We start from the raw sequence: 22,384 nt of genomic DNA on the forward strand, positions 1-22,384 counted from the left end.
TGCTCGTACCTGTGCTTTGTAGGCATGGGACAAGTGGAAGTGTGGCTCAGCCCTAACTTAACTCTAGAGGCATGGCAGGATAGATAATGGAACAGAGCTCTTATGGAGAAACTAATGAAGCATCTTAGAGAACTCAGAAACACAAAGACCAGTGATGGTTCTGAAAATCTATGGTACATGTTGTTCCTAGTGAGCCAGTGTGGTGTAGTGGTTAAGAGCGGTAGTCACGTAATCTGGGGAACCGGGTTCGCGTCTCCGCTCCTTCACATGCAGCTGCTGGGTGACCTTGGGCCAGTCACACTTCTTTGAAGTCTCTCAGCCTCACTCACCTCACAGAGTGTTTGTTGTGGGGGAGGAAGGGAAAGGAGATTGTTAGCCGCTTTGAGACTCCTGAAGGGGAGTGAAAGGCGGGATATCAAATCCAAACTCTTCTTCTTCTATATGGTACATATTTATTCTGTACAAATAAGACAATGAAAAAGACAAAGTTGTCCCCTGGCTACCAGCTATCCATGGCTCACTTTGGGACATTGGTATATATGGAGAGTAGAAGACACTTAGCTAATATAATCAACCCTAAGCTATTATAGAACCTGCTTAATGCTTGACTATATCATTTCTTGGTGGGTAGTGGTAAATGGCAATTATTTTTCAGTTTTGAAAATACTTATAATAAACTATGTTCAAAAAGGTTCAAAGAATCTAAGTAGTTCTGAAACTATTATTTTTAATCACATTTGAAATAAAGCTGCAGGTGGCTATTTGTGAAAACCATTTTAAAATCATAATTACACATTAATTAGCTGCCAATTTTAAGAGTGATTAGATGTGCTATTAGCAGTTCATTATGCTATACTTGCATGTTAGCAAGTTGCTAGTTAATGGAACATGCCATTTGGCAAATATTAGACTTTACTGAAACAAAATGAAAGTATATTAGCAATTTGGGTTACCATTGACCTTTGCACAATATGACAGTTCATTTTGCCTGTAGGGTACTTATTTGCAAGATCATCAAACTGATGAAATAAGTGGACTGCTTTGATATTAGCTTCATGGCAACATCTAGACTCAACATGGGCAGCAATATTCATTCCTCCAATGACAGATATAATCTCCATCTGTAATCATTATGGAACAGCATTTATAAGAATTGTACTTTAAAGTCAGTTGATGGATAGTGACAGCCTAGTTTCCTTGTTGTGTTACTAATCATACAGGTGTATTTATTGCAGATATTAATTTGTGCAGCTTGAAGTAACTAGAAGCCTAAAAACTGGCTCCTTTTGAAAATAAAACATTGTCAAGGCCCATAAGTTTATTTAAAGATTTACTTGCAGAACTTTCTTCAAAAAAATCACAAAAACATCAAAGGTACATCCACATAATTGCATACAATATCTTACGCAAAGCCAGCGCAGGTTCATCTTTTTAGGAATATAATATAATTCCAAACAGACCTAGAATCAAAGATCTCTCTTCTTACAGCCTCCATTTTGCCTGAGGCTGTGTGTTTCTGGAGAGCTTCATTTATATCCATTTATAACCTTCAGTACTACACATTTAGGCATTCATCATTTCAGTGTCAATTAAACAATGATACTTAACAGTTTTGTTTTAGGGAGGCCTTTTTGTGTTGAAAAGCTGCCTCCAGAATGGAATATAGCTAAATCTCCTTTGGCTGCCCTTTCCCCATTGGCTTTACTTTCCCGGCAGCCACTGCCAAAAGAAATAGGAAAGTCTGTTCTGTTTTTGCCTATCTAGATTAGGAAATCTTCTTCCCTTATCACCTCTGTAACCCTCTCCCTGAGCTTGCTACCCACTCTGCCAGCCCATTCCTATCGAAGTTTACTTAGATCTCCTTACTTATTCCAAGGCATGTTTGCAGAGGCTTGCATCCTGAAACTTTATTCCCAACTGGTTTGTTTCCTTCTCCCCTGCTTGTCCACCTTGGTATCCTCACCTTTGGATTGCACCAGATCCTATTTGATCAGTTCCTATTGTTCACACCTAGCCCTGCCAAGACCTAAGCTCATTAGAACACAAGAAGCCAGTCTAGTCCAGCATCCTGTTCTCACAGTGCTCCGTCTGCAAGAAGGCGCTGAGCACAAGAGCACTCTCCCCTCCTTCAGTTTGCAGCAGCTGCTATACAGAAGCATACTGCTTCTACCATAGAGCGAGAATATAGCCTCCCTTAGGGCTAGTAGCCTTGTTGGCAGCCCATACCCTCCAAAATATCAAAGGCAAAAACTGGGATACCATCTTCCAGGATAATAATAATAATAATAATAATAATAATAATAATAATAATAAATTTTATTTATATCCCGCCCTCCCCAGCCGAAGCCGGGCTCAGGGCGGCTAACAACAATCAAATAATCAAACAGTCAAATAGTCACACAATCTAAAAATATTTCATTATAAAAATTAATTAAATCAAATTGATGGCAACCAATTAAGCAAAATTCTGTGCAGGTTGCCAGAGGAGGGAGTCAGGCTGCAGCCTGACCAAAGGCCTGGCGGAACAACTCTGTCTTGCAGGCCCTGCGGAAAGATGTCAGGTCCCGCAGGGCCCTAGTCTCTTGTGACAGAGCATTCCACCAGATTGGAGCCGCAGCTGAGAAAGCCCTGGCTCTAGTTGAGGCCAGCCTAACCTCTCTGAGGCCTGGAACCTTGAGGATGTTATTATTTGCAGACTGTAGGTTTCTCTGTGGGGCATACCAGGAGAGGCGGTCCCGTAGGTATGAGAGTCCTGTTTTTTTCTTGTGGGAGAACAGCCGCCATTTTGGGTGCCATGATCTCACATGATTTTGTGCCATGATTCACTCTCCATAAAAACACACACACACACACACACACACACACCCGGTATAGAACCCGAAAACACCTGTTTTGGGGCACCACATGATACCGCATGCTTTCTTCGGTGGGAAATCACAGAGCAAAATAGCGAGAGATCATGCTGCCCAAAATGGCCCACCGTCCTCTCATGTGGGGAAAAAATGGCATGTCCCAGTTTTTCCAGGACACTTGTAGGATATGGTAGCCTTATCCTCCATGAATTTGTCTAATCGTCTTTTAAAGCCATCTGAGTTGATGGCAGTCACTGCTTCCTGTGGGAACAAATGCTTTTAACAATACGTTGTGTGAAGAAGTACTTTCTTTTGCCTGTCTTCAGTTGTCAAATCGGTCCTGACTTTCTGGGTGGTTGTGGGAGGAGTAAGCACCAGGATGAGGAAGTCTGGAACTTGTTAGATAAACCTACCTTAGAGTGTGTGAACCCTGCCCCTGCAGGCCCACACCTCAATTTTTTCCTCTTCGCTTCCCACCTCTCTCTCTCTCTGTCTCTGAAATACAGTACCATTTATTTGTTTTACAGCCTTGCTCTTTATCCTCTGACCTTGGAGGGATAGGAAATGTTTCTGAAGCTTCTAAAAATGTGGAGCTAAAATATAACAATGCCAGTATCCTTGTCCTTCACTGTTTGGTATTCAGAATAGAATGGTCATTAATGCTAATAACTAATGACATACTGCTTCCCAGACCCCATCTGCTTCCCAGCTAGCTGGTAGATGACTTCTCCGCCTCAGGGAATGTGCAGAAGCAATAAAAAGTGGACCAGGCCAATGTTTCGTGCTTTCTGCAATGAGGAAATACAGCTCCCTTGTAAATCTGTACTCCCCAGTGCAGTTCTGAGTACCACTTTTATGGATGTCCCTGGTTTCCCTCTCCTTTCCTCTCTCCCGATTTGTTTTCAAAGTGTCACTGCAAGCACAAACTAACACTCATGATTTCTTTGTTCAGACAGAATGAGCCATAGGAGTAAAGCGAAGTTTAACTCTGGCAAGTAATGGCTTTGCTTTAGTTTTGCACAGCTTAATTGATGCTGCCGTTTCTCAGTAGCTCAGCTTCCTCTTTAATGCCTAGCAACAGCCACCGCCATCTGGCCTTTAAGATTAAACATTCACATTCTACTCTGGCCCATTTCTTCTTTAGATAAAGCAATTCAGGTGATTGCACATTAAAGCACACTTAATACTACAGGGGCATCTTGAAAATCTTAATTCGGAGTTCCAAACATCTGCATGCTGCTGTTCACTTATCTCTGCTCTTCCTCTTACTGCAGTGTTATCTAATCAAACTTTGCCTTAACATTCTAATTTTGTGTACGCAGCTGGCGCTTTGGAGGAACCTTTCCAATGTTGTCCTAAACTTTTGCTTTGCAACTAAATGTATGAATTCAGGCCGGGTGAGAAGAAGAGGGAAACAAAAGGCTACGTCCAATTATCGCTTTGAACAGATACAATGCAATCCCATCTCTTAGCTACAGTTAGGAGTCCAGGATTGGGGTTGTGTCGGGTAGCTCAGTTAAAATATCAACAGATTCTATGGCTGCTCAGAAAAAGGCAATATGTACATACCACAACCAGGAAACTAGGAAACCCAGTCAGATGGGCAGGGTACAAATTCTATATCTGTATCTGTATCTGTATCTGTATCTGTATCTGTATCTGTATCTGTATCTGTATCTGTATCTGTATCTGTATCTATATCTATATCATCTATATCTATATCTATATCTATATCTATATCTATCTATATCTATATCTATATCTATATCTATATCTATATCTATATCTATATCTATATCTATATACGTACACACACACACACATCATACATACATACACTGACTGGATGGTTTATATATTTATAAAAACCAACTGGACAGTTAAGTCCAGCCAAAAGCAACTATGGGGTGCAGCGCTCATCTCGCTTCAGGCCGAGGGAGCCAGTGTTTGTCCACAGACAGCTTTCCAGGTCATGTGTCAGCATGACTAAACCTTTTCTGGTGTAACGGCACACTGTGACAGAAGCCAGAGCACATGGAAATGTCATTTACCTTCCTGCCACAGCGGTACCTATTTATCTACTTGCACTGGTGTGCTTTCGGACTGCTTGGTTGGCAGAAGCTGGGACAGAGCAATGTGAGCTCATCCCGTCGCAGGGATTCGAACTGCCGAGCTTCTGATCAGGAAGCCCAAGAGGCTCAGTGCTTTAGACCACAGTGCCACATGCACCCCCCCCCTTATATCCCCTTTTAATTTATACCTGAAAGTATAAAGTAAGAATGCAGCAAACATTGCAAATTCCCATATTGCATAAACATACGATACTTTTCAGGCAGCAAATTACATTCAGTCATTACAGGAAATACTCGTTTTGTGCAGGGATTACATTCCAGACCCCATCACGCATCAGAGGGATCTGTTCCACCTTCTGAGTGACATTTTTGTGGAATTTTCAGGTCACTTCCAAGTGTCATGTTTGCACACATCAAACAGTCATTGCCTTTGTTTGCCAAGGTTCATTCCTCCTTTAGGAATATTCTCTGTTTCCGGCGTGCTGAACCTCAGGCCTGTGGGCCAAATGTGACTCTCAAACTCCTATATCTGGCCCTCAGGAATTTCCCAGGCTGCCGTCCTCTCCTGGGCTATGCCCCAACTCTGTGCCCTTCTTGAGTGCTTTTGCCAGGCAGAAATAAGTCACTGAACTCGGATAATACCTCCTGCTTTCCTGCATAAAGATCTGAGACATGTGTGCAGAAACCTCTGGCTTTTGTGTGGCTAGAATGTAGCCTACTGCACAATGGGCAAAGACAGACCTTTGTTCTACTTCCTTTTGCCTCTGGCTTTGCCCACCAGAGGCATGAGGGTCGCCCTGAAAGAAGGTCCCCCACCCCTGATCTAATGCACATGGAGGTAAATCACATGGGCATGGAGATGAAAGGACTATGTTGTGCTCACACAGCCTTCCATTTGACACACGCCCTGCAGCTGCTGAGGTATATATTTCCAAACTGTTGATAATATAGTGCAAGACAATGATTCTGTTTCTAGTACGTCTTTACCAAAAGAACAATCACCCTCTTGGGTTTTAAATTACTGGAAGACAAGCTATTGTAGTGTAGATGAATTCAGCTTGCAGCTGGCAGTGAATAGCCAACAGCAACATGTAATAGTGAAGGGGAGGGGAGAGAAATCAGTGGTTTGAGACTGGGGACTTGACAAGCGTGATTCTGCTTTTGCCTGTGGAGTGATGGAGGTTATGCCCCAGATAAGGCTCAGCTTCTTACGCAATATGCTTAAGAGTGTATTGCCCCATTGGCTGGAAATGAAATTATTTTGAAATGCAGGCACACAAATCTAAAGTATTTATCTGAGCAGCTATTCACTCTTCTAAAAAACAAAAGACAACCCCGAGATCATTGTGATTTCTGAAGATTTGCATAGAGTCAGCTGCTAACAGTGCATCTATTTAATTATCAACCTCTCCTTTTCTCTCTCAAGGATTTCAATTATTGAGCTGCACTTCTGAATTCCATCGCTGTTCGCCAGAAACCAAGGCCATTTTTTAAAGGCGTTAAATCATACAATTTAAACCAAAAAAATAAAAAATTGCCATTAGCTGTGAGCATAACCCCACAAGCATTTTGACTTAGCAATGCGATCTAATCAGTTCCTCAATTCAAGGAGATGAGGAACGATTAGGAATTGAAAGGGACAAAAGCAAAAGGATACCACCAGCTGGGCTAACAGGGCTCAGGGCTTTTATGATCAGTGGCCATGCAGGTGTGTCCCCCACCCTCACCCCCAAATAAAAAGCTGCAGGAAAAACCTTCGACTGCTATTCAGATATATGCAGAGTCCTTTCCTGTATCTGAACTAATGAAACTGACTCAGGAAGCCAAAGATGCCGCCTGGACTTGATTACTTTGCTAGTAACTTCCATTGAGGAATCATAGGATTGTAGAGTTAGCATGTTACCTATGGTCTTCCAGGAAAGTAGAAGTGGGCGAACTGGGGAGAGGGAGAGAAAAAACAATGTTTTTGAAGGCTGTTTAGGTCAGTGCTTTAACTAAGAAAAGGAGGAGGAGGAGGAGAAGACAACTCCCTCTTTCTTTCCACTATGACATTTTGCCTTGCAACATTTCATTGGGGGATATCCAACAAACTCATTCCTTCAGTGCAAGGATTTCTCCTTACGTAATGCAACTCCTTGCCCCTAGCTCCTCTCTCTGTGCCCTCACCAAATCTGCTTTGAAGGGTTTGGGGAAACAAGAACAAGATATGGGGAGTGCAGCAGGAAGATAGAGGGGGAAATTCCATTGCGCAAGCAGAAATTCTTGCACTGATGTAACTAATTAGTTGGATACTGCCTGTTGCCTCTGGTTCACTGCCTGTGTGTGGTGGGGAGGGAGGGCTGTGTTTCAGTGGTAGAGCATGCAAAAGGTCTCAAGTTCAACCCACAGGATCTCAAGGGATGACCAGGAGATTTCCCTGGAGACCCACTGCCAGACAGAGTGGAAAATACTGAGCTAGATGGACAAAAGGCATCATTTTAGCCTACCATCATTGCTCAGACCTTTGCCATGGTTGTTGAAAGGGGTCTCAGAATGCTTTAAATGTATGGTGTGAATGTGGCCAGTCTCTCTGGAGTGTATTTTTTAAAAAAGAAGAAGTAGGAGGGGTTCCCTTCTTCCAACAAAAAGCAACCCATTTACCTAAACTCCTAAGATATATGAAAAATGACCGAGAGTGCCCCCTAACTCTCAATAAACTGTCCTTACTCTGGTGTGAATAATTCAAAGGCTCTCTCATTTTGCTACTTTTTGATAGCCAAAGTTGAACAATTTCACAGTCTGTGAAATAATGGAAGCAACAAATGTGTGAACTGTTCTTGTTATCTACTGTAGTATGATCTTGCAGTTGCTGTTCTGAAGGCAGGGAAAAAAGTCACTTTTTTTAAAAAAAAAGAGTACTGTCTTTGGTGAACCGTGGGAGAGAAATACCATCTGACAAGGATTGTCAACTTCTACTGCACTAGATAATTAAGCAAGCAGCGAGACAGTCAGTTAGCTTTGCACTTTGGATCATCATTGAGAGAGAAAATTCTTTTTTTCCTTGTTTTTTTGGAAGGATCACAGGTTAAGGATGCTTTTAATAAAATGCTTTAAATAAAAGGAGAAGAGAGAGTCTGATGACTAAAGCAAACAGGTTTTGAAGCAGATACCAAAGTGAATTTAGGCTTGGTGAGAGGTTGCCTCTAATCCTAAACCAGGGTCATGGATGTAGAACCTCTTGTGTGTGGTTTTTTTAAAAAAAGATTTTTTTTTGTAAAAGTTGCTGGGTTTGGCAGTGAGCCAGAATTGAACACACAATCTGTCCCAACAAAGCATTCACTTCAAAGGTACAAGGGTAATCCTAGTGCAAATCTCAGCAGGCCTTTGAGATTGTGCGTTTTACTAGAAATGAGCAACTGGCTAGTATTGGCTCAATGGGGAACGATGGTAGAGGCAGAAATAAAATGGTGGCTCAGGACACAAGGCCAGTTTAAGACATATTGGAATATGCCTTATGCTGTCTCGGGTAATTGGTCTAGCTCAGCACTGTCAATGGCTTCCCAGGGTTTCAGGCAGGAGACATTTGCAGCCATACCTGGAGATGGTGGGGATTGAACCTGGAGCCATTTAAGTGCAAAGCAGATGCTTTGTCACTAAGCTATGGACCTTGCCCATATTTAATTCCAAAGTCTCAAATTACCTAGCTGCACCACTGCAGGTCTTGCCATGTTGCCCAGGATTATTATCATTTTCAGAGGCCAGTAGGGCAAACTGGATAGTTCTGCCTCCCTTTCTGGGGGCAGGAAGGCTGCTGGCATTCAGGACTTAGACCCCACATATCTGAAAGGCCCCCCTCTTCCCTACAGACCCTCCCAAATGTAACGACCAGCAGAGGGTTTGAGTTTGCAGGGCAGCAGTTGAAGAAGGAGCAAAAAAGGTTTTCTTGTGTGTGTTTTTCTTTGTGGCTGATTAGCTGTTTTCCCTGTGTAAAGGTCAGAGGGGGCAGGGTTTCTGCTGAGGCAGGGGATTAGCTGTGGGAGGAGCTTATCAAACCTAGCAGGGCAGCAGTTGAAGAAGGAGCAAAAAGGGTTTTCTTGTGTGTTTCTTTGTGGCTGATTAGCTGTTTTCCCTGTGCAAAGGTCAGAGGGGGCAGGGTTTCTGCTGAGGCAGGGGATTAGCTGTGGGAGGAGCTTATCAGACCTAGCAGGGCAGCAGTTGAAGAAGGAGCAAAAAGGGTTTTCTTGTGTGTTTCTTTGTGGCTGATTAGCTGTTTTCCCTGTGTAAAGGTCAGAGGGGGCAGGGTTTCTGTTGAGGCAGGGGATTAGCTGTGGGAGGAGCTTATCAGAGTTTGCAGGGCAGCAGTTGAAGAAGGAGCAAAAAGGGTTTTCTTGTGTGTGTGTGTTTCTTTGTGGCTGATTAGCTGTTTTCCCTGTGTAAAGGTCAGAGGGGGCAGGGTTTCTGTTGAGGCAGGGGATTAGCTGTGGGAGGAGCTTATCAGAGTTTGCAGGGCAGCGGTGCGCGCAGTTATACCTATCTTTTAGATTTAGGGGAGCTAGTCTCAAACGTTTGTTGGGGGAGACCTAGGTTTTTTTTCGTGGGGGAAGTTATTTGTCCTGTCTTCAAGCTTTTTATGATGGAGGACCTCTGTAGCCACCCCCAACGACACGATCTCAAGATGGAAGGGGAGGGAGCAGCTGCAGTCGCCTGCGATTCCTGCGCAATGTTTGCCATCTTGCCAAAGGTTGCAGGCAGCTTTACCTGCAGCAATTGCATGTTGATTGCCCTTTTAAAACACAAAGTCCAGCAACTGGAGGAACGTGTAGCTACGCTCCAAAGAATTAGAGAGCTGGAGCTCTTCTTGGAAGCAACAGAGCACACCGTCCCCACCAAGGAGGAGACAGGGGACTCCCCTGAGAAGGAGGATAGTTCACCAACACAGGAGCCAGATATATGGAGAAACGTGACTCAAAGAAGTAGGAGGCCCAGGGTTCACTCTGATTGTTTAGAAATACACAATCGCTTTGAGGTCCTCTCCTCTAGCATGGAAGACGAAGAGCAGACTCCATTTGAGGATCTCTCCCTCATTACAGTCGATCAGGTATATGAAGACGAGCAGCAAAGTCAGTCCTCAGGGAATGTGCAGGCGACGTTAGAACGGACAGCTCACGGAAGAACCCCGACCAAACCCAAGAGGAGGCGTGTAGTGGTGATAGGGGATTCCCTACTGAGGGGAACAGAAGCAGTGATCTGTGGGCCTGACAAGATGTCTCGGGAAGTGTGCTGTCTCCCCGGGGCTAAGATCCAAGATGTAACTGAACGACTGCAAGGAATCATAAAACCCACTGACAAATACCCCTTCCTCTTGGTTCATGTGGGAACCAATGACACTGCAAGCAATAGCCTCCAGAAGATCAAAAGAGACTACGAGGCTCTCGGCAGGAAATTGAAGCAACTAAATGCACAAATTGTCATCTCGTCTGTCCTCCCAGTTGAACGACGTGGCCCAGGGAGAGAGGGGAAAATAGTGGAAGTGAACAGCTGGCTTCGCAAATGGTGTAAACAGGAACGGTTTGGATTCTTAGATCACGGACTGCAGTTTCTTGAAGATGGACTTCTGGCAAGTGATGGGCTGCACCTCACAACGGTTGGGAGAAATGTTTTTGCCAAAAATCTCAGAAACCTCATCAGGAGGGCTTTAAACTGACTAATGTGGGGGAGGGAGACAGTGCTCCTGAAGGTAGGAGTCTATCAATTGATGAAGATGATCATCCAAATGTCATAGACCAAATGGAGCAAACAGCACGCGGACCTAGTGGTGGGAGGAAAAAATCCTTAAATAAGAGACACGGGGGAATGATTAATGGACTTCAATGTCTGTACACTAATGCGCAAAGCATGGGAAATAAACAAGATGAGCTTGAGCTCTTGGTACAGCAAACTAAATATGACATAATAGGCATCACTGAAACCTGGTGGGATAAGTCCCACGATTGGAATGTAATAATGGGGGGATACAATCTATTTCAGAGAAACAGACCAGACAAGAAAGGAGGAGGAGTGGCGTTATATGTCAGGGATGTGTATACCTGTGAAGAGATCCAAGATTTAGAACCTCAAAGCCAAAGTGAGAGCATTTGGGTCAAAATTAAGGGAGAGAAGAATAACAGAGACCTCATTGTGGGAGTTTACTATAGATCCCCAAGCCAAACGGAGGACATAGATGATGCCTTCCTGGAACAGATGGCCAAGCATGCAAAAGGAAGGGAGATAGTAGTAATGGGGGACTTCAATTACCCAGATATTTGTTGGACGTCAAACTCAGCCAAGAGCATAAGGTCAAACAGATTCCTCACTGGCCTTGCAGACAACTTTACTGTCCAGAAAGTGGGAGAAGCAACAAGAGGAACAGCCATTTTAGATCTGGTCCTAACCAATGTTGATGACCTGGTTAGTGGGGTAGATGTGGAAGGATCATTAGGCGCGAGTGATCATGCTCTTCTGAAGTTTACTATACAGCAGAAAGGAGCAGCCAAGCATACTAGGACTCAATTTCTTGACTTTAAGAAAGCCGACTTCATAAAACTTAGGGAAGTGCTGGGCGAGATCCCATGGACAGCAATACTAAAAGGAAAGGGAGTTCATGATGGCTGGGAGTTTGTTAAGAGGGAGATAGTAAAAGCACAACGTCAGGCAATACCAATGAGACGGAAACATGGAAGGTGCCTAAAGAAGCCAGGGTGGCTATCTAAAGAACTTTTAACTGAATTAAGATTAAAAAAGGATGTGTACAAAAAATGGAAAAGGGGGGAAACCACCAAAGAGGAATTCAAACAAATAGCCAGTACGTGTAGACACAAAGTCAGAAAAGCTAAAGCACAGAATGAACTCAGGCTTGCTAGAGAGGTTAAAAGCAACAAAAAAGGCTTTTATGGGTATGTTCGTAGCAAAAGGAAGAACAAAGAAACAGTGGCGTCACTCAGAGGAGAAGATGGTGAAATGCAAACAGGGGACACAGAAAGGGCTGAACTCCTCAATGCCTTCTTTGCCTCAGTCTTCTCCGATAAAGAAAACAATGCCCGACCTGAAGAATTTGGAGCAAATGATTCAGCAAAGGAAACACAGCCCAGAATAACTAAGGAGATAGTACAAGAATATTTGGCTAGTTTAGATGTATTCAAGTCTCCAGGGCCAGATGAACTGCATCCAAGAGTATTAAAAGAACTGGCAGATGTGATCTCAGAACCACTGGCAGTCATCTTTGAGAATTCCTGGAGAACAGGAGAAGTCCCGGCAGACTGGAGGAGGGCAAATGTTGTCCCTATTTTCAAAAAGGGGAAAAGAGAGGACCCAAATAATTACCGCCCAGTCAGTCTGACATCAATAGCAGGGAAGATTCTGGAGCAGATCATTAAGCAAACAGTCTGTGAGCACCTAGAAAGGAATGCTGTGATCACCAATAGTCAGCATGGATTTCTGAAAAATAAGTCATGTCAGACTAACCTGATCTCGTTTTTTGACAGAATTACAAGCCTGGTAGATGAAGGGAACGCAGTGGATGTAGCCTACCTTGATTTCAGCAAGGCATTTGACAAGGTGCCCCATGATATTCTTGTAAAGAAGCTGGTAAAATGCGGTCTTGACTATGCTACCACTCAGTGGATTTGTAACTGGCTGACTGACCGAACCCAAAGGGTGCTCATCAATGGTTCCTCTTCATCCTGGAGAAGAGTGACTAGTGGGGTGCCACAGGGTTCTGTCTTGGGCCCGGTCTTATTCAACATCTTTATCAACGACTTGGATGATGGACTCAAGGGCATCCTGATCAAATTTGCAGATGACACCAAACTGGGAGGGGTGGCTAACACCCCAGAGGACAGGATCACACTTCAAAACGACCTTGACAGATTAGAGAACTGGGCAAAAACAAACAAGATGAATTTTAACAGGGAGAAATGTAAAGTATTGCACTTGGGCAAAAAAAATGAGAGGCACAAATACAAGATGGGTGACACCTGGCTTGAGAGTAGTACATGTGAAAAGGATCTAGGAGTCTTGGTTGACCACAAACTTGACATGAGCCAACAGTGTGACGCGGCAGCTAAAAAAGCCAATGCAATTCTGGGCTGCATCAATAGGAGTATAGCATCTAGATCAAGGGAAGTAATAGTGCCACTGTATTCTGCTCTGGTCAGACCACACCTGGAGTACTGTGTCCAGTTCTGGGCACCACAATTCAAGAAGGACACTGACAAACTGGAACGTGTCCAGAGGAGGGCAACCAAAATGGTCAAAGGCCTGGAAACGATGCCTTATGAGGAACGGCTAAGGGAGCTGGGCATGTTTAGCCTGGAGAAGAGGAGGTTAAGGGGTGATATGATAGCCATGTTCAAATATATAAAAGGATGTCACATAGAGGAGGGAGAAAGGTTGTTTTCTGCTGCTCCAGAGAAGCGGACACGGAGCAATGGAGCCAAACTACAAGAAAGAAGATTCCACCTAAACATTAGGAAGAACTTCCTGACAGTAAGAGCTGTTTGACAGTGGAATTTGCTGCCAAGGAGTGTGGTGGAGTCTCCTACTTTGGATGTCTTTAAGCAGAGGCTTGACAACCATATGTCAGGAGTGCTCTGATGGTGTTTCCTGCTTGGCAGGGGGTTGGACTCGATGGCCCTTGTGGTCTTTTCCAACTCTATGATTCTATGATTCTAGGGACCCTCTCTGTAGTTCTACTGTACCTCCTTCAGAAGCTAGAAGGGTAACCCAAAAAAGGGCGTTCTCTGTGGCAGCCCCTAAATCGCAGAATTCCCTCTCCATAATGGTGTGTCTGGCTTCTCCACTTTACAGCTTTTGGCAAATACTGATGACACACTTCCTTTGTCTGTGACGTGTGTTTTCCAGGTCCACTCTTTTTCTGTAATCCATTTCATCTGTTTTTAATTTTATATTGTAACCTGGCCTGGAACCTGCTGGCGAAGAGCAGGAATTATTATTATTATATTTGTTGTGGCACGATCCTGTATTTTTGCAATTATTTACACACAAAGCAGCCTGTGGTAGGATAGGGTTGCCTGTGTATTTAGTATCACAGCCTTTTAAAGCACAGAAAATGATTGAGATCAGGGGTTGAGCACAGAGGAATCAAAGTAGCTATATTTAGATTAAGCGTCTATATGGACTCATGCCATCATTGTATCCCAGATTATGCTACTTTCCTGAAAAGCGGTAGAGTAGGGGGGCTGACAGCGGGGGGTGGGTAGGGGGAGAGTAGCATATTTTCACAGAACCACTCATTGATAGAGATTTATCTTTCTAAATGGTGACGCCGTGGATTAATTGAGGTGCTTTGTGCAAATGTCAGTTACTGGCTTTTTGATGGATCAAGCTGTGTACTTTTTTGTGTTGGAGGAGAGTTAAGATATTGCTTATCATCTGTCTTGTGTATCTTTCCCCTGGAAAGGGGGGGAAACCGTACGAGGCAGATATTGAGGCAGTGTGGGGAGGGAGTGTGTGAGAGAGCTGTGCTTTCTGGCTCCAGAGGGGCTTGACAAGATGGGAATGAATACACAGTATATTTACGGTCTCTCTTCCCATTCCAACATGCTGTCATTTCCCTCCTAAATAAAGATCAGTTCATTTGCAACACACATGCACACAAACTCCCTACTGTTATTTCTTGAACAATTAGACTCGAGGAAAAGCTAAACAGAAATGTCAGTTCAAACATGGATCACGTCAAGTGAAAGGAGAAAATACCGGTAATTTAAAACACACATACCCCCCCCCCCAAAAAAAAACCCCCAAGTAGTATTTGAAAAGCAGGCGCAGAATCGCACAAGCATATTTCACTCCTGGGTGACAGTTTTTGATGGAATTTCTGCCCATAAGGCACCTTTATAGAAAAACAATAGCTCTATGGAAGTGTTTTCAGCAAGGTCTCTTCCTGCTCCAGTCAGACAGAAATCCATATGAATAAATGCCCTTTAATAGCAGTGTTGTGGCTCCGGGAGCCTTACAGGGTTCACACAGTCATTAGGCATGGTTAAAAGCAACAGCAACCACCCTGATTTTCATCACTTGGTGGCTTCCATGTGCAAATGGATTTTCACAGCTCAGAATGTCTTAGGTCAGGAGTACAGAATTGGTGGCACAGCAGGTGCTATTGGGCTACAACTACCATCATTCCTGACCATCAGGAGCCAGTGTGGTGTAGTGGTTAAGAGCGGTAGACTCGTAATCTGGTGAACCGGGTTCGTGTCTCCGCTCCTCCACATGCAGCTGCTGGGTGACCTTGGGCTACTCACACTTCTTTGAAGGCTCTCAGCCCCACTCGCCTTACAGAGTGTTTGTTGCGGGGGGGGGGAGAGAAAGGAGAATGTTAGCCGCTTTGAGACTCCTTTGGGTAGCGATCAAGCGGGATATCAAATCCAAACTCTTCTTCTTCTAAAGAATTGGTGGCACAGCAGGTGCTATGGGGCTACAACTACCATCATTCCTGACCATCAGCCATCTTGGCTCTGATTGATGTGAGTTGGAGTCCATAAGCCTCTACAGGTTTTCCTCCCTACCAACACACCAACACACTTACACCTTAGCTGGAATTTTCAGCTTACATTCCAGCACCTCAAGAGGATTTTATCCTTCACCCACTTCAGAAATGGTTGGAAGCTGTTGCTTCAGAAACTGCTCAGTTCAAGCTTAGAGTTTCTACAGGAGCTGGAGGCTCCATCCCCTTCTTGGTTCTGTGCCTGGCCCTGATCCAGGAATAAGTTCATGTGGGCTTCTCCTCTCTATTCACATGTGGTGAGCTGGACACTTTTCCAGCAGTCCTGAAACTCCTGGCTAGCATACCACATCTTCTGTTCCTGTGGACCTGGAAGCCAAGGGGAAGTATGAGAGCTCCTTCATGAATTTATCTAATCCTCTTTTAAAGCTGTCTGAGTCGGTGGCCACCACTGCCTTCCATGGGAGTGGGCTCTATAGTCTGATAGTTTTTGGATGCCAAAGGAGGTACTCACTGACACACTGGTGCCTTGGGACAGCACATTAGAAACTCTTGTAGTGAGTTGCCGGTGTTGGGATAGGATTCTCAGCTCTCTAAATGGCTATTCTGAGAGCCACTTGGGGGACAAATTGGAGCATCTTCCTAGATACTCCTTAGGAAGTGTTCCCATAGGAGCTTGTTTCCCCATGATGGGAATGGCTATGAAGCCCTCTGTTTAAATGCTTGGCCAGTGGAATTCTTTTTGTCTCTGGCTTCAGCCTCATGGGCTGCCTCTCGCTCAGTTCTGATGCATCCTGGCTCCACATCTGGTCTGCTTTATTCTATCTTTTAGCCAGCGTTCTGCCATTGGTTCAGCTTGTTGGGATATTCCGTTCCACCTTAAGGAACAGGCATGATTGTTGTGTGTCACATGTCTGTTTACACTCCAGCACAGCTTGCTGGGAACTTCTGTTTGTGTATAGCTTTTGCTTTAGTTGTCTTGGACACGAAGGAGATGTTTCCTTTTGTTCTGATGTACGCTGAATAACACGGGTGGCGCTGTGGGTTAAACCACAGAGCCTAGGGCTTGCCGATCAGAAGGTCAGTGGTTCGAATCCCTGCGACGGGGTGAGCTCCTGTTGCTCGGTCCCAGCTCCTGCCAACCTAGCAGTTCGAAAGCACGTCAAAGTGCAAGTAGATAAATAGGTACCACTCCGGCGGGAAGATAAACTGCATTTCCGGGTGCTGCTCTGGTTTGCCAGAAGCGGCTTAGTCATGCTGGCCACATGATCCAGAAGCTGTACGCCGGCTCCCTCGGCCAATAAAGCGAGATGAGCTCCGCAACCCCAGAGTCGTCACAACTGGACCTAATAGTCAGGGGCCCCTTTACCTTTACGCTGAATAAACTGCTTGTAAATATGCTCACACAGCCTCTTCTGCCATTTCTGTTTGTGCAGCATTTACTCTGCTTAGTAGTGTGCCCTAGCTTCTGAAGCTTGGGTTGCAGATTCATGCTGTACCAAGGACTGGAGTTCGCCCGGCACACCGGCCGGTGGGCTGGAGCCAGCTGGGGGCCTGCCAATTGCCTTGCCCCCGTTTCCTTGGTTGCATGCCAACCCAGCTTACCCCAACCTAGGAATAAGGTTGCATTGATCCCAATGGAAAAAGTGGGAGCCCTACCCCCCAGTTTTAAAATCCGGACCACAACCCCCATCTGACCACTTTCCTTTGGTCAGTTTCATTTGTATGTTTTATGAAGCAAGAGTAAGAAAAGATCCAGCGACAGCAAATTATTCCTCGCTGCATGCCAGGCATGCTGGTTCAGCCAATTCACTCCCTCCATTAATGCCTATTTTATATCAAAATGCCTGGGTACTGTAAGTGTTCATTTTTCTTCAGAGACAAGCCATATCCCTCCACCTTTTGGGGCTGTCACACTGCTGTGCTGGCAGGGAATCCTAGCCTTATAACTGTTGAGCGCTGATGAGCTGTACAGACAAATTGTTTTATCCCCTTCAGGAGGCTTCCAGCCTCTTTACTGCTTTACACAATAGCATTCAGATTGCTGAAGCTTTATGGTGTAGATTGTGAACTATAATCCTTTGTGATTCATCTCTGGGTAGCTGAAACCAATGGTTTTCAAACTTTCTACCTCCAGGAAACGTGTTCCGTGTAAACCTACTGGCCAAGGAACCTCTCTGGGTGGCAACAGATTATGAGGTACACATTGTCACGAAGACCAGTAAGCCTTTGACACAGCCACAAGTGAATTTAGAATGTGTTTAACTCATCCTAATCAAGAACCCCAGAATTCCCTAGAACACAATTTTGACAGCCATTGGGTTAAACAGCACAATATTCTGCAGAAGAGAATGCAAAGTGTCTTATTTCCATGCAAGAATAATGCTTGAATTTAATATTTACTTGACATTATAGTGATACAATATAGTGGCGTTGTGGGTTAATCCAAAGAACCTAGGACTTGCCGATCAGAAGATCGGCGGTTCGAATCCCTGCGACGGGGTGAGCTCCCATTGCTCAGTCCCTGCTCCTGCCAACCTAGCAGCTTGAAAGCACGTCAAAGTGCAAGTAGATAAATAGGTACCACTCCAGCAGGAAGGTAAACAGTGTTTCCGTGCGCTGCTCTGCTTCACCAGAAGCGGCTCAGTCATGCTGGACACATGACCCGGAAGCTGTACGCCGGCTCCCTCGGCCAATAAAGCGAGATGAGTGCCGCAACCCAAGAATCGGTCACGACTGGACCTAATGGTCAGGGGTCCCTTTACCTTTATAGTGATACAAAGGGAAAAGAATTCCATTCTTCCTTCCTTCCCTTCTAACAACATGGTGGCCTACAGTTGTTGCTGGACTACAATTCCCAACAAACTTGACTTTTGGCAATGCAACTGGGACTGATGAAACTTTTAGTTCACCATCTGCTGGAAGCCACCATGCTAGGTACCCCTGCTTTATCATGTAGATGGGAAATTCATCTGAATTCCCAACCTCCTTCCATCCTTTAGTTAAATGTTGCGGGGGGGGGGGGTGTTACGTTGTGAATTTACATCTTCTGCTTTGACAAAGGGTTGCCATATGTCCTCTTTTCCCAGGACACATCCTCCTTTTCATGGATAGAGTTGTCATAGTGATCATTGGTTAAAAGTAGAAGTTGGTAAATGTGTCTTCATTTTTGCTCTTTAAAATATGGCTACCCTAGCAGTGGTTCGTTGTATCAAACCTGTATAACAAAGATTGAATCACACTGGAATGTTATTTGCTTTATCACTGCAGAATCGAGGGATGACTTGCATATGTGAGAATGAGTCATATTCTTCTACCACTACAGTGAAACATGCTCACATATTCGAATCCTATCACCAAGTGCTGAGTACGCAGGCAATGAGAAATCAAGATGTATGTATGTGTCAACCAGCCTATAAACATCAAATGAACACCATGGGCACCAATGCAGCTAAATGCAGCTATTCTTACATCCTGTTGAAAAGAATGGGTTAAATTGAAATTGCAATTAACTGAATTTCTATAGCTTACAACAGAACTGAGTGAGGGCTCACTTTTTATTCTATATTATTATTATTATTAATTAAATTTCTTAGTCACTTTATCTTGCCAAGGCAACCCAAACCCAACTTTAGCTAAACTGCGTCCTCATTCACTATAAGGATCATTTTGTGCTCTGGTCAGATGCTGGATCCACAGGGCAAGGCAGCAGGCCTTTGAAACCCTTGCCTCCAAACTACCTCTTCTAGGCTCCATCCCCTTGTGGAGAACTTAAGGTTCTGAAAGGTCCAGCCTTCTGACCTGAAGATGGACACCCTTTCTCCATTCCATTGCCTCCCACCTGGTGTGTGTCCTGTGCTGTTGGACTAATTTACTGTGAAAGGCATTGGTTCCTCAGACAAATGGGAAGGCACCTGTGAGGGTCTTGGCCATGGTCCTACAGGTCCTTGTGGTACGGGAGGTTCTTCTGAGGGCTCCTATCTGATGGTCCCAGGCACAGCAGCTGGCTCAGAGCCCTTTGTTGGTGCCTCTGTAGCCCCTGACTCTGATCCTGGATTGCTGCATGATTCAAAGGCCATGACAGATCACTTTTAAACTTCAAGAACAGTGAAGTTGAAGTACGTGGGTCATTTACAACTCAGTGCTCCTGAACATATTTGCTTGGAAGTATGTTCAACTTGGTCTAAAAGGATATCTTTCTCAGTAAGAAGGCTTAGGATCACAGCCTTAGCCTTGCTAGTAGAACTTCTGAAGAGTTTGTTTGCTAGATTAAAATATTCCCAAGAGTCATTAAAACACTTAATACCTGCTGATTTGTTTTAATAAAGCTTAGAGCACGATTTGCATCAGGATTTTTAAATATTCTGCAAAAGGAATTATGAAGTAAATAAGGAATGCACTTGTGTTGCTTTAATTCAATCAAGGATATTGTCACTAAAGTTTCAATAGCGTATTGATTTAATTACAGAGTGGAAAGCATCGTTCATTTCATAGTGAAAGGAACAATTTCATAATTGTGCTCTTCATTTAAAACTACCTCCCTCACTGAAGAAAAGTGCAGGCTGATGGGAACTGCGTCAATCTTATTTGTATGGGATGAGTTCACTTCCATTATTTATTCTATTAATGCTTCCAATACCTGTGGGAAATGTGGGTCTTCAAGTAGCAATTGTGTTAATCAAACGACTTTGTGCGTTTTGGGACTGTCCAAGTTTGTGTCATTGCCTTAAAGGGCATAGCTGATGAAATCACTAGCTTGTAATGTACTAGTGATTGGATTAACTTGTCTATTTTGTGCAGTCTGTTTGAAGACTTATTGGAGATAAAGTGGAAAAGATTAAATCCAAAGAGTTGACCTTTGACTATTATTCCTCTTGAAAAGAGCTCACAAGTCTTTAACATAAGCCCACTTCATTTCAAACGTGTGTGTGTGTGTTTTATTTGGTATTAAAATAGGCCACAGATGGTGAATGTCATTCTCATTTGTTTAAAATGGGTTTCTGGCTGTTGGGCCGGAACAAGATAGGATCTGTTGTGTTCTCTCATATATGCTGTGTGTACATGGTGCATAATATCCGAAGAGTCCCATGTGCCCTCATGCTCCCATATGTGTATAGGTTCTCTGCATTTTTCATTAAATCAGCCCCTCCTCATGCTGTCTTAAAGACCATTCTGAAGGTTCTCCTAACTCTCAGAGCTCATATGACCTGAAGCATGGGCAAAGGTTCATTGTGTGATTCCTCCAAGAGACAGTGGTCTCCAGGAAGAGATGTAGAAGGAACTAGAACTTCTCCTGCTTTAAATGCAAGTTTGTTGGTGCAATAAGACCCTTAAAGGGGGAATCATTGCTAAGTCCTAATGTTAGGAGCTTCAGATAATGTTTCTTCAGATCTTTGTATAAAGGACACTTTCCTAAGAAGTGTACCAACCACGTTCGCCTCCTTAAGGCAGCTGACTGGGCGGTGTCTACCCACCCCATTCGGACCCTTCACTTCCATCAGCTGCAGAGAATTTCAGCTACATTTAGTCAAAAGGCATCTCCACTCATAACAAGGGACAATTTGGGGAAAAACGTTTAACAAACTGGGAGAGGCTTTTTTGTTATCTTAATTCTAGGAACAAAACACAGCTTTCCCCAACCCAGTGCCTCCCATTGGTTATGCTGATTGGGACTGATGGCAGTTGTAGTCCCAAACATCAGGAGAGTACCAGGAGCAGTGGCGTAGCGTGGGTTGCTGGCGCCCTGGGCAGGTAAGCTGCTGACACTACTGGAGCGCCCCCCACCAGAGCCAAGCAGGGCTGTGCTGCTCAGCCTGCAGGGGGAGAGCCCATCTGGCTGACACAGCCTTTGGTGGGAAAATCCCCCTGATGCCCATGGGGAAGAGCACCACACTATCACTGGTGGAGGAAGAGGCGGCAGGGGGAGCACACCGCCCCCAGTACCACGATCCCAGTGGGGTGCTATCATGGCTGCCCCCCTGTGCTGGGTGCCATGCCCCCAGGACGCGTGCCATGCCCCTGTGGGTGGCACACCATGCCCCCAGGGCATGCGCCAGCCATGCCCCCGCCTGCTCTCTGCCCCCGGTGCCGAAGCATGAAGCTCTGCCACTGCTGCCTGCCTTGCTCCATTCATGTCCGCTCTCCGTGGGCCTGAGCTGCTCTGCTGCCTTTGCTAGGGTGTGGATTTCTATGGAAGCCGATGCCTGCATGGGGGCACTTGGTTGCACCCCCTCAGAATTTTGCACCCATGCTACGCCACTGACCAGGAGGGCAGCTTCCTAAAAGCATCCATATCTGAACCAGTCCCTTGTCTTCCTCGCAGATGATGTTAGGTTTTGTTTGTCCAGATGGGTGATCCTATATTCTTGAAAGGCTAGCATCAAGTTTTACAAAACAACCAGAAGAGTGGGCTAACACAATGGGCCTCCTGAAATTCTTAATGTGATATATCCACCTGCTTCTTGTGATAAGATGGTTGGAGAATTAGGCACAATAAATTTTCTAGATTCTAGGCATCATACAAATAAAATCAGAGGCTTCTTATCAGAAAAGTGAAGAGGCATTGGGGAAATCCAACGTGTTAATCGAGTACTTCTGTTGTTGTTTCTTTGTTGTCAGAGATTTGATACAGCTGCATGGGAAAGAAGATAGAGATATTGCAATGAAGCTGCTGGCTCAGTGGACATCCTATGGCCTTGAAGATGTCCAGCTCGTAAATTACTCTGTCCTCCTTGACCTGCCGGGCGCTTCTCCAAATACAGTGACTCTGAATAGCACTGGTGAATGCTTTTATCCTAATGGACAGCTGTGTAGCAAAGAGACCAAAATGCTTCACAGTCAAGACCTTCTCTACTCCTATGCTGCTTACTCTGCCAAAGGAACTCTCACGGTAATGTAACCATTTGTCTCTGTCATTTTGGTGGGGGAAGGAAATAGAAAGAAACAGCTTCCATCTAGATTTAAACCAATGGGATGATGTA

General features: G+C 44.6%; 1 protein-coding gene across 5 annotated transcripts in view; it reads left to right on the forward strand.

Moving 5' to 3' along the window:
* Window positions 1-22,384, forward strand: part of NAALADL2 (N-acetylated alpha-linked acidic dipeptidase like 2) — a 644,561-nt gene that overhangs the window by 293,527 nt on the left and 328,650 nt on the right. For all 5 annotated transcript variants that reach the window (XM_083504077.1, XM_083504078.1, XM_083504075.1 and 2 more), the window contains one exon: window positions 22,023-22,293. In XM_083504077.1, coding sequence (XP_083360203.1) covers window positions 22,023-22,293 — 271 coding nt within the window. The remainder of the gene's footprint in view (window positions 1-22,022; window positions 22,294-22,384) is intronic.

The sequence above is a fragment of the Podarcis liolepis genome (assembly GCF_965112155.1).
Source record: "Podarcis liolepis genome assembly, chromosome: 5".
NCBI classification, from domain to species: domain Eukaryota; kingdom Metazoa; phylum Chordata; class Lepidosauria; order Squamata; family Lacertidae; genus Podarcis; species Podarcis liolepis.